Source organism: Mytilus galloprovincialis, chromosome 6, assembly GCF_965363235.1.
Source record: "Mytilus galloprovincialis chromosome 6, xbMytGall1.hap1.1, whole genome shotgun sequence".
NCBI lineage: Eukaryota > Metazoa > Mollusca > Bivalvia > Mytilida > Mytilidae > Mytilus > Mytilus galloprovincialis.
This window is the reverse complement of record NC_134843.1, coordinates 55136727-55150582: the sequence shown is the minus strand read 5'-3', so window position 1 is coordinate 55150582 and position 13856 is coordinate 55136727. Positions and strand designations below refer to the sequence as shown.

Genomic DNA, 13856 nt, shown 5'->3' with positions numbered 1-13856 from the left:
TCATGAGTGTATTGATATTAAACTTTCGTTTAACATATTAAGCAGTATCATTTAATTCCTTTCTTTATAGACATGTTTTTATTGATAATTTGTAACTGTGCATAAGTTTATATATTTCACCTTGTATAAGGTCGCGTGCCATGCATGTGATGAAAGAAAAATCTAAATTCTCACATGCTACCGTTATATAACTTAAGTTTTGATTCTTATGTTGTATATTAGCGTTGATGGTAGCGGAAATGTTTTTGCGATAGTGGTCCAGTCAAAGTAAAGTTTAGAGGTGGTTTTGCTTGGATATACAATTTGTTCTCTGAAAAGGTTGTAAAAATTATTGCCAGTCAGTTTCAGAGTAAAGTAAGTATAAAACTGTAATCTATGCATATATTTTTCTGATACATCAATAGGAATTACATTGATAATTGACTTCAAATAGATCTATAAGTTAGATTTAATTTAAAAGATTACAGGTATCCCCACTGCCGTGAAATTAACTGACATGAAAAGAAACTTTAACGACTCTTTAGTACGTATGACTTGGGGTATTGTGCTGCTCGTGTATTTTTCTGATACAATGAGGCTAGCTATATAAAAATTGTACCATTTAAGACACTTCTGTATAATAAACATTAACTGCTATAGTAACAATTTTGTAGATGTGTGGTATAATACAAGATCTCATCGACAAGAATGTACAAGAAAGTCTATCGACTATAAAAGGTAACATTTTTATGCAGATATTGATTCAGTGCCAATATCTAGTGGTGCTATCCACAATGATAGGCAGTTAATATCGTAAAAAAAGAGATGTTATCATGGGATATATGTAAACCAAGGATTTGTATACTTTTTTTAGTAAGATCCTTGTGTCAACGAAACAGCAACCCAATACCAAAATAATCGTGCAGGCTTATCTAAATAAATGTTCACATTAAAAATTCAGTTGCACTCTAATAAAAAAATGATAACCAACGTAATAGCGTTGACCCAGAGTATTAAACTGTTTAAAATGGTTGTGCCAAATCTTTATCATGACTACTTAAAATTACGATCTATAATCATATAGAACGATTTTATATTTATATGGTCAATATTCCAGTCTTGAAAAACATCATTCTATCGTCACATTGTTAATGTTTTCGAAACTTGCCATTGGATATAAATGGAATCAAATAACGACTAAAAGCACGAGATCCTTAACCTATCGACAACCCATTAAGCCTAAGGATAAGGAGCGAGGTTTCGACAGCAATCGGAAAGCAAGTTAATGGTGGATATGGATAACATTTTACCTTATAACATACCATCTATAGGTCTGAAAGAAGTGTCATTTACGAATCGTTCAATACAAGACGCATTATATTTAACTTTCTTATTTAAACAAGTTGCATGTGACTGCATATTCATACATCGCTGACAACCATTCCTCTTAGGCATGTCATAGTAAAAGCTGCTTGAAAAGTCAAGGGATCTTGCACATATTTCTATACCCCCATCAATCCTAATGGTGTTGGAGTTCATAAGAGTTTTTCTGAGTGTGCTTCTCAGGCTAGTTTTAACATATATTTCACATTGTCTTTTTATTTACAGTGGAGGTACAGCTTGGAGAATTCCTTATTTTGGACTATAGACTTCTTGCAGCGCCAACTGTTACTTCTGAATATATCGAAGCTGATTTGAAAGTAAATTTTACAATAATTAATGTTTTCAAAACCAATTAAAAAGAAATGGAATACTATGTGCAGTAAGGAACTATTGTTTTTTTATATACACAAAAGAGACACGATAGGCATATAAAAAGAACAAGACAGTAAAATAAAACATTGAACATCATTACTTAAAGAAGAAGAACACAAACATAAGTATACAAAATAATAAAAATAGTATTTTAAGCAGCACGCAGAAGGCCCCCTAAAACCCAAGAGCTTTATTAGTTAAATACTAAAATACAAAACAAAGACCACGATAGATGCAGTATCACCTCATTTTGAGAAGAGATAATGTTTGCGTATTATTCTTTTTAACGCATGACGAACTGTGCATTTTTTTAATTTGCGAAGGCATGCAAAGAACTAAAGTTGACTGGTAGGAAACTGACACTAGACAGCACTTTTTATATGTTGTCTATATAAGGGCTGATCTGATTATGAAATTTTATAATTTTATAATTCCTAAATATATCTATATATTATAGGGAGAAATATTTTGGAAAAGTGTTAAGTCTGAAGCACCATTTGCACCGCCTGCCATGGCAACTATTACAGACAACAAGAAGATGGTTTATATCACACTATCAGAATATATCTTCAATACCATGTTTTACCAGGCACACAAACACAATATGCTGGTGTTTAACCTGACTTCACAAAACGTACGTATTGAGACTGTTTTTGATATTAAACTGACAGTTTGTTTATTTTATTGTATGGTTTTGTTTGTGAAATGTATTGTGATTATGTTTGTATTCATATAAATTGTCACAAACTTATTGTTAAGAGTTATTATGATAATAAATTTTTGAATTGAATTGAAGTGTAGGGATCTTCTATTATTATAACATGTAATTTAATATCTTTGTTGTCTCTGTATTCTCAACTCTTTGAATTTGACTACACTCAACAGTGCATTGATATAGAAAAAAATCTTTAGAATATGTATGTGCATGTTATTTTATACACATTGTTTTGACTGATATTTCTGTGCGGGTGGTAATATTTGTGCAATATGTTTGCAATTTTTATTTCAAATGTTTTCGTACTTGAAGCTTATTATTCAGTGCACACGGATGAAAAGGCAATTTGAAAGCAATTCCTTTATTTTGTCTTTGTTTTCCTTTTTGTCTGTTCAACTGATCCCATCTATACGAGCGTCTTAAATAAATGTTATTTCGTGACAATTACAATTAAAATATAGAGTTCCTCAATTGTCCAGAACAAATGTAGTTGTGTTCATGTGTCAAAAACTAATAATTTTAACAGTGTGCGAATTCACAATTTTGTTATTGAAAATTCTCTTTTCAGATTAAATCTAAGGATGACGCACTAAACACAACCTGTACGGATATTTGTATTGGTAAACTTATTCCACAGGTGAGCTACAAAGCAATATAATTTAACATTTCTTCAGACAATAATTTTTTCATAAAACATGTACCATGTAAAATGTAATGTGACTATTCCGTAACAGTGTCATTAGTAAAATAAATAATTTAACTTCACACTATTAAAAATGTTTTATTTTGGCGGGAAAAAAGAGTTCTCTGGACTATTCACATAATCTTTTAAAGAAGAAAAGAAGGTTCAGCTGTAGGTAAAATGTAATAAAAATATGATAAATTCCAATTTTTTCTTCTATATTGTCAAGGAGAAATAATTATGCCGTTTGCTTCATTCTCTAGGAACTACAATTCATAAGGATAATTTAAAATCAAATGAAGCAAAAACTCTTCATTCTTCATCGACTTTCAAACTATTGCGAGCAACAGTCGAAATTCAGGATCTTCCACAATAATCAGTTATTGACAAGTTAATTGAAGTTATTTCGCCAAATAATATATATCTGCTTTATTCCATGAACAAATATCAAATACAATATTGAAAAGTCATTTGATAGAAAGATTGCAGTAACACGTCAGCAGTGTTGCAAGCTCATAAATTTTAAAAGAGGAATTGCTAAAATTGCGACAAATTAAATGTTCTGTCGACAATACATTTCGTAAATATTATAATATCGTCTCTTTCTGAAATTCAAAACATAATTGTATTTTTTCAAGTTAGAGCTAAAAAAATATAATGGACGGTTGTCGTTTTATTTTATGAATTTCCTTTTGTTAATTGTAAAATGTGTCACATGCTTGTTCACTGCAGATCGGGAAATCATTTCCTAACAGTAAGGTAGAGCTACACATGAAAAGTTCAAAACCACCGGTAACCAGTATAACTGATGGTAATTTAGGGGTTGCAGCACAAGGAGACATCGATCTGTATGCTAGAAAACCAGATAAAACTCTGCATCATTTATTCCAAATTGTCGGGGTACATATAATATTTATATACATTTTACAATTCTCAAAATAATCTAAACTATCTCATTCATATTTGATGTTACGACCTTGCTTGTTAAATTCAGTACTATTCTTAAGGTTATTTAAACATCACATTTTCTAACCGAATTATTAACAATTGTACATATTAAATATCTATACCACTGTGATGACTGTTAACACTTATAATTGTTTCCTCTCGTACACATTGATTTAATACGTTTGCACTTTTATAAAAGTGTAAAGTATAAGTTAACAATAGTTATAAGGTACCAGGATTATAATTTGATACGTCAGACTCACGTTTATTATACATAAGACTCATCAGTGACGATCAGATCAAAATAGTTATTAAGCCAAAAAAGTACAAAGATTGAGAGCATTGAGGACCCACAATTCCAAAATATTGTGCCAAAAACTGTTAAGGCCTGGGATAAGAAAATCTTGAGTTTTTCGAAAAAGTCAAAGTTTTGTAAAAAGGGAATTTATAAATATGACCCTACAATTGATATTCATATCAACACCGACGTTTTGCAAGTGTGCTATTTTTTTCTCATTGTGTGATTTTAATGGACAAAGTTCACAGCATATGCTATAGAATTCATTGACGATTGTTTTTGTTATATATTATTATGATAATTATTTATTATCTTGTTGTTATTCAGACTGGGTCGATAGCTGTAAAACTAACGATAAATGAAACAGTCATTCATGGATCTGTGGAGGATATGAAGTATGTAGTAGCTTATTAAATATGGTATAACTTTATTCTACAAATTACATTATTCTCTGTTTTGTTGTTTGTTGTTGGGATGTTGTGGCATTGTTGTATACACAATGAGAGCACAATACTATATCGTAGTCATGATCATGTCACGCTTCAGTTTTGTGTCACGCTACAGTCATACTATTATCATCAAAGACATTAGGATTTGGGCGTTAAGAAGAGCAACCAACCGTATTGCATTGTCATGAGATAAAAGATAACGAAGAGGTAATACTAATTTAACATAAAAAAATGCCAATAACATGTGATATCGGGGCCTTTTATAGCTGACTATGCGGTTTTGGCTTTGCTCATTGTTGAAGGCCGTACGGTGACCTTTAGTTGTTTTATTTCGATTACTTTTTTTTAAGTTGAAATGGTCCAAACTAACAGTCAAATTAAAAAAAAATCAATAAAAAAAATCTGTATAGTCTGGTTGCCATGGAAACAACATGACATCATATGTATAAATTAGTATAGCAAGGAGAAATGGCTAACATCGTATTTTATGGTAAAAATGAGATAAAGCATAACATTTTTTGTTATTTTCATGGGTATAAGAGAAAAAGTCAATCATTTAAACTGTTAACTGACAATTTTTTCGAATAAAAACAGTTTTTTGGTTCAAAAGGGGGTCCATCTAACACAAAAATCGGCATGATTTTTCCCGATTTTTGTCATTTTTTACATCTGATTTTAACGAAAACGCAGAAATCCTAACATAAAGGACTATAAAATATAAAATTATTGATGTTTTGTCAACAAAACGCTGCAAAAAAATTCTTGGGTAAATGTTGCAGAAAGTTGCCAAAAGAGGAATACTAGTCATTGTAATTTGCCCTGAAATTTCCCTTTTTTTACGTTCTATTTGTAAATAAATATTTTTTATATGAATATTTTCATGATAAAATAGTCCTTTCTTATGAAAAACACTATTTTTAGATGTATTGAGGGTAAATATATCATATAACATATTCCAGCAATTGAAAATTTCATGCTCAAACTAATTTGGATGTAATTTCGAAAAATGAGTTATTTCCCCTTTTTGAAAATCTTCGTCCGTCGTCGTTTACTTTTACAAAAATCTTCTCCTCTGAAACTACTTGGCCAAACTAAACCAAACTTGGAAACAATCATTATTGGGGTATCTAGTTTAAAAAATGTGTCCAGTAACCAGGTCAACCAACCAAGATGGCCGCCATGGGGAAAAATAGAACATGTTGGGTCGATGCCCCTGAATTGGTAATTTTAAGGAAATTTTGCTGTTTTTGGTTATTGTCTTGAATATTATTATAGATAGAGATAAACTGTAAACAACAATAATGTTGAGCAAAGTAAGATTTACAAATAAGTCACCATGACCGAAATGGTCAGTTGACCCCTTTAGGAGCTATTGCCCTTTATAGTCAATTTTTAACATATTTTCGTAAATCTTAGTAATCTTTTACTAAAATCTTCTCCTCTGAAATTACTAGCCAAAATTAATTTAAACTTTGCCACAATCATCTTTGGAGTATTTAGTTTAAAAAATGTGTCTGGTGACACGGGCATCTAACTAATATGACCGCCACGGCTAAAAATTGAACATAAACTGCAGATTTTGGCTTATAACTCAAAAACCAAAGCATTTAGAGCAAATCTGACAGGGATAAATTTGTTTATCAGGTCAAGATCTATCTGCCTAGAAATTTTCAGATGAATCGGACAACCCGTTGTTGGGTTGCTGCCCCTGAATTGGTAATTTTACGGTAATTTTGCTGTTTTTGGTTATTTTCTTGAATATTATTATAGATAGAGATAAACTGTAAACAGCAATAATGTACAGCAAAGTAAGACCTAAAACAAGTCAAAATGACCAAAATGGTCAATTGACCCCCTAAGGAGTTATTATCCTTTATAGTAAATTTTTAACAATTTTCATAAAATTTGTAAATTTTTACTAACATTATTTTCCACTGAAACTACTGGGCCAAGTTCATCATAGAAAGAGATAATTGTAAGCAGTAAGAATGTTTAGTAAAGTAAGATGTACAAACACATCACCATCGATTTATATGTATACTTTATTATGTTTTGACCTCTTGAACACGTTTGTGTCTGAGGAAATAAAATATTTTGTCTTGTCTTGCCATCACCAAAAACACATGAATCATGTCATGAATCAATCTGCTTCCTATGTTTAATATTCACATAGATCAAGGTGGGCGACACAGGCTCTTTAGAAACTCTAGTTCTGAAACAATAGCATAACATCACAACATAGAAAAAGTGATACTAATTAATATTAGCATCTGCCTAAAGTACACTTCATTCCAAAATTTCGGTTTTTCAGCAAAGATGTAGTATTTTGTCCTCTAACCTTTACTTTAAATTGAATTGAAGAAATAAATTACCAAGTTAAATGTTCAGTTTTGATTCAAAAGAGTTTTTACTTAATTACTCAAAGTAAACCCTGTAAAATAAATTGATTCTCAAAATCCCCAATTTTTAACATAAAACCCAAATTTTTCATAAATATAATGAACCTAGTGATGAACCCATTTTGTTCATCTCTGTATTTAAAGAAAATCATTTGTAGTATCCATCCCAAAATTCTTTGATTTTAGTGCCTCTCTATTTCTAAATTTTTTGTGCAAAAAAAAAAAAAAAAAAAAAAATTATGTCACTTCCCCCCCGCCCCCCTCTCTTTTTTTAAGGTTTGCATTAAGGTTTTTTTTATTGTCAACCATAGGTCAGTCATTTGAACAAACATATTAAACAAACACCAACATAAATATAACATGTTAGTTGGTTTATATGGTGGAAATTGTCTGGTATTATAGCAAACATATAAAAAATTGGCCTACATGAACAGTCTACACCCCTAATATGACCCAATTTGAATTATCCGCCATTGATTTAAAATATGTTTACCCAGAGATATTTTTTTCATTAATGATTAGCTAAATACCTAATCTTTAAGTGTGGTGAGTCATGTTATGGCTATATTTCTGCAAAAAAAATATTTTAGGGACCAAATTTTGTCGAATTTGACTCTTTTTGCTTAAGATCCACAGTACCTAAAATAGCTATTAGCTCTGACATTCTATACTGTATTTCACCGTATTTTATTTACTTTAATAAATATATCTTTATAAAGCATTTTCTGTTGTTCATTTAATGGTAAACTATTAAAAGCTATCTGACATAATAAATGAGCTGTTCATAATTGAAATTTTGTCATTTTGAGGTAAATTTTTCCTTGGTTGCTAAGGAAAATTATGTTCCTTAGCAACCAACAATAAGGACTGGGATGATTAAGATTTTAATATGATTTTTATGAAAAATGCAACTAACTTTGATGTTAGAGGTAGTTTTTCTATCACATTATTTTTTTATGTGGCCAGCTGTTGGTTGATGCATACAGAGAATTGATGTTAATGTCTGTGTCATTTTGGTCTCTTGTGGACAGTTGTCTTATTGGCAATCATACCACATCTTCTTTTTTATATTTAAAAATATTAATTTAAAAATTCTTATTCTAATACCGTATGAATTATACCACATACACTACAGTGTTATGCAGGTACTGAATGGTATAGTCACATAAATAGAACGTTTACAATGAGAAAATTATGTTTAACGACCATATTTGTCGCTTTTTAGGCGAATTTAATGCAATGCAGTAGGTATATGTTATCCGCGATATAGGCACAGAAAACAATGTTAATACTGTACCAACTTTGAAAAGATAATTTCAAAGACATCATTGACAAAGTTGGCATAAAATCGGGAATTAAATGCAAAATGTCTTTATAGTTCACTAATCAATTGTTTGTTGCTTAACGTCCAGTTCCAAATATTTCATATATATTCAGATAATGAATAAGTTGTCCATAAATAAATTTTTACATTTTAGCTAGTAATATTCTTTTAGCATTATACCATCTACGTATTCAAATTATATGCAATAAAGGCAACATTAGTATACCGCCTACCGATGTTCCAAAGTCATAAATCGAGTGAGAGAAAACAAATCAACGATATTGCAATACTTGTTTTACATGCGGATAGCTTGCAACGTTGCTTACTTGTACAGTGGCATAGGATTCAACATCTACTTTCTAGTCGGTCAACGAAACTTGCATGATTGCCTTCTTTACTCAAAGCCCAGGTCTTGCCTGATACTGGTAGGAATAATCAAAGGGATGGCCGCATGTCTATATCCAATAAATCATTAGGGCTTCTTACTTGATTAAATAAATATCTGAAAAATAAGTTCCATTTCAGCAATATGGTAAGGTAAATAAAAACTGGCGATCTTAGATTACCTAGAAGTATTAGTAGATTCTGCTAAAATACCAAAAAACGAAGCATTACAGCAATTTGCTACACGTCAATTAGTATATAACCTATATTAATCATTTTCTCATTCAAAAAGCAAATATGGGAGGCTTTTGTTAAATTGAATTTCGTGTTGTTTTCATAGTATTTATAACTTAAACAAAAATATAAATATTCATATAAAATGATAACATGAAAGAGTGATTGAAAATTCTCCTTTGATAGCTTTATAAAACCATTTGGTGCATCTTTAAATTCTGTACATAGGTGTAAAGATTTAAACCAGCTAGTTATATTTATTTACCTATATCTTTTCGTTGTATTTCAGAATAAAGTTAAATGTTTCAAAGTCTTCTATTGGACCTGTAAATGTAAGTATATACCGTCAGATTTATGTATTTATGGATTTAGTATTAAACAGATTGTTACTCTGCATATCTACACAAGAGAGATTTTGAAAGCTGGGTGCATGTAAAATTCATATAGATTCTGCTCAGAGTGTGATACAATGTTTATCAACTTGACATATTAAATTCTTAAAGCAAGGACCATTTTTGTGACAAGATTCGCTTGTTTAACTGTTTCTCTAATGAGTGTTTTACGATATGAATACAAACTTATAAAAGTGATAAATCGGCTAGGAATTAGCGAAATCCATTGTATGATGATGTTAATGATATAAAAAAACTGGTTTGTTACTACAAATGTACGGCATTCTTTCAAGAAAAAAAATTTATAAATACCAAACTCTATAGTTATTTAAAAAAAGGACAAATACTGTCAAAATCAAAATCAAATGTCAAATACACACCAACGGTTTTATTTAAGACGGAATAGCTTCGTAGTTTCCTCCGATGTCAACTTTTCATTTCTCATCAGTAACATACCCTTTGACCCTGTGTGATCATACATATCTCATATCTATATCATATGACCTGCTGGAAAAGTATTGATGGAATTAAGAACGCCAACAGCGGAACTGACCATAAAAACAAACTGGATCAATGAGTTACAATGCATTTTCTTGAACCCTGTTTTACCTTAATTGCATCTGATTATTCTTTTGAAAATCAATATTTCTTTTTATTTCTTTCCCTAAGGATTAAAATTAAAAAGGAGATTTTATCATATAAAAAAATGAAAAGAAAAAACCAAAAATACCGAACTGCGAGTAAAATTCAAAACGAAAAGTCCGTAATCAAATGACAAAATCAAAACCTTAAACTCACCAAACGAATGGATAACAACTGACATACTCCTGATTTGATACAGGCACTATTCTGATGTAGAAAATGGTGGATCGAACCTGGTTATATAGATAATTAAACTTCTCACTTGCATGACAGTCGCTTAAAATTCCATTATATTGGCAGTTGTTTTACTTGACGTATGATTCTTCCATTTCTGAAACACACTTAAACGGTCATGAATATTGTTAATATGAGTTTAATTCAAAACAATTTGTATCAATACCTATCATTTGTTACAGGAAAAAGCTTTACAGTTCCTAGTAGACAGTGCTATCAAAACAACAATAACACCTATGTTAAATGGTGAGTAGAAGATATTGATATTTCATCAGAAATATTATTATAAAACGACTAATAACATAAGTAAATATAGTAATTCCAAATACCATACCTCAACTTTCCATAATTTTTATAAACATAAGGCAAAAACAAACACATAAACAAAAAAAAACAAAAAAAGAGATATATCTTTTTTTTTTAATTAAACCGACTTCTAGATAGGTGTATATTTGCAAAAGAAGAAATGTTCCGACTGTTTTTCATAAATAATAAAAACTTGTATTGAATCATCTGTTACAAAACATTTACAACGACAATTCTAAGTATATAATTGTTTTCCAAATCAAAGAGATGTCTATGTTTTCTTTGTTTTTACTCGAACGTGTATATGTATTTTACTGTCAAAACGTCATCATTGTTGATTTTAATAATATATATGTTAACTGAGTAATACATGCGTTGAAGGGTTACTATCTAATAAATTTATGTTGTTTTATTTTGAATATTAATGTCTTATTTCCAGTAGATAGATTAACTATTAATTTTCTTCAGATCTTGGAACCAAAGGCTTCCCAATGCCGTCGACAGATAATTTAAAATTAAACCAGTTTGATTTTAAACTTTTACAGGTAAACAATTTAGTTTATTAGCTTCCGAAACTCAGGCTAAGATATTAAATTCAAACGTACACGACTTGGCCTTCAGTATATAGATGAAGATCTTTTTAAAAATTCCTAATAAAAAAAACATCTCTCCGTATTGCCATTCCCAGAAGAGATTTCCACAATTAAATTCAAATTTACAAATGTACGAGATAGCACATGATCAAGTAGATAAACAAATTTTAAAATATTGAGCAATTAGTAATTAGGTGCGATGGTTTCTCTAAGATATTGAATGTACCTCTTGTTCAATATTCTAAACAGTAAACACTCTCTTCAACGAGTCTTCAATACGCGAGTTAAAAAAAAAGAAGACAATTACAAATCTGAAGTGTAATTGGTAGCAAAAATACTAAACGCAACATCAACTAAATTTCAACTTTCGTTTTGTTATACGTTCATATATTATTAATTAATTAACAAAGCATTATAATTTAATTTTGGATGTCACGCGTCTTCTGATTGGCTGACGTCATTTTGTTATGAGCCCAAAGACATAATTTAGTCATGTGACAGTGACGTCATCAACGTTTTTTCATGGTTTTCTACAGTTTAAAATGGAATTTAGAATTAAATTATAAGAAATGACTGTAATATTTTTTCTGTCTATTCAAAATAACAGAAAAAATGTGGTGCACACTGTTAAATAACCCGCTACGCGCGTTATTCAGTGTGCACCAAATTTTTTATGTTGTTTCTTCATAGACAACAAAAATTACAGTCATTCCTTAAATAGATTGGTGGTTGAATCACACAATACAGTTCATATTTGCAGTAAAATGATTCAATTACCATGCTTATAGTTTGGTCAGACAACGCGTGTTTCATCAATAGTGCTCGAATCAAAACCATTGTGAAAGATCAAAGTTCATTCCTGATTTTCATAGGTTTCCACTAATATATTAATGATACTTTAAAGAATTTGTTTTTATTTTTTAGAATACAATGCTGATTGAAACCAATCTGAAGTACATACCTGAACCTACAAAAATCAAATCGACTGTTTTGAAATTTATCCCGAGAGCTCAATTCAAGTCAATAAACAATGTTTAAATTATGTTTATGTCATTTGATGAATAATATGTTGCTTGTGTTGATATAGCCCACATTTTATACAAATTATGTTTTATTGTCAAATTTTTGGAAGCAAATGCATGCCACATTGTATTCTTTACAATCTTACTGAATATGGTAACTTATAAATGCTATCATAGAATTAAAGAATCTTTTATAATGAACAATCTTTTTCTTTTTGTCGCAAGATAAGCCATACATTGATTTCAAAATGCAATTATGTTACAACATCTTTAAGTTTTTTCGGCATAATTGAAATTCGAATTCTAAAAATTCGTATACTATTACAATGACACGATTAGATCGATAATTTGAAAGTTCGTGATGAAATATACTCAGAGAAACACTTCAGAAGCACTAACTTTGTAAACCGTAATTATAATGTACTGGCAATGGGTCGATCCTGCTGATGGTGGACTGCTTATCAGGGATGATATCACCAGATCGGTAGTCAGTGATTTGGGTTGAGACATGATTTATATAATTTTTCATTACATTTGCAATTGTAAATTCTGAAATTATCAAGAAAAATGGCTCTTACTCCCTTAAGCACGTCTTATGTTCATCATGCTAAATTCCTTTTACCTCCCTAGGACGTTTGGACACATTTTTCCCAGTATTTATACGTTCTTTTCTCAAAACATTTTGGGCGCACCTGTTAAAGGTAAATTCAGAAAACATAAATCGTCAACGATACCATGCTTATATTTTGTACGCCTGACACGCTTTTCTTCTACAAAAGACTTATCACTAAAGTTTTGGGTTGTGTTCGTGTTGAACAGTCTTAAGTTTCTATGTTGTGTTTTGTGTACTGTAGTTTTTCATTTGATCTTTCTCATTTTTTGCCATTGCGTTGTCAGTATATTTTCGACATAATTTTGAATGTCTTTTTAATATCTTTTGTCTCTCTTTTATCGTTGACGCTCGATTAAAAACAGATTAAATGCCAAAAATAGCGTGCAATGAAGACTAAAAACTCTGAAAGGTTTTGCCAAATACATCTCAGGTGATGTTTTCCTCAGTCAAAAATCTTAGTATTTCGAGCAATTCAAAGTTTTGTGAACAGTTAATATATACGAATATGACCATATAAAGTATATTGCATGTCATCATAGACATGAAAAGTTCATGGCTGGGGATATCGATACCACCGGGGATGAAACCTCCCCCGGCATGTTATTTACCTACTTGTTTACTTGTCAAACGTTCAATACTTTTTATTTTTGCTATGCCAGAAAAATCGTCCCACAAATATAAAGCAATTGTAAGTACCAACTTGATAATGTATCACAAAGTTTGTCTAATCAATCACACCTACAAAGTAAATGAAGTGGAGTACTTGAATGTTCTCATTATTTCTCTCTTACAAATTAAATATGTAAAAAAATATATCTTTAGGGCCATGCACACTTACCAAAGGAAGACTCATAATAATCTGACTGCTCGACCGTATGTCCGTCTTT

The 13856-nt window shown here is 30.5% G+C and overlaps 1 protein-coding gene across 1 annotated transcript; it reads left to right on the top strand.

The window, feature by feature from the left end:
* Positions 1-243: 243 nt before the first annotated feature.
* Positions 244-12560, top strand: LOC143079907 (lipopolysaccharide-binding protein-like). Its single transcript, XM_076255537.1, has 11 exons — positions 244-354; positions 654-717; positions 1588-1679; positions 2192-2368; positions 3018-3086; positions 3864-4031; positions 4705-4772; positions 9457-9499; positions 10618-10681; positions 11210-11286; positions 12259-12560. The coding sequence occupies exons 2-11, from the start codon at positions 654-656 to the stop codon at positions 12370-12372; spliced, it is 936 nt and encodes a 311-aa protein (XP_076111652.1). The 5' UTR covers positions 244-354; the 3' UTR covers positions 12373-12560.
* Positions 12561-13856: the final 1296 nt, after the last annotated feature.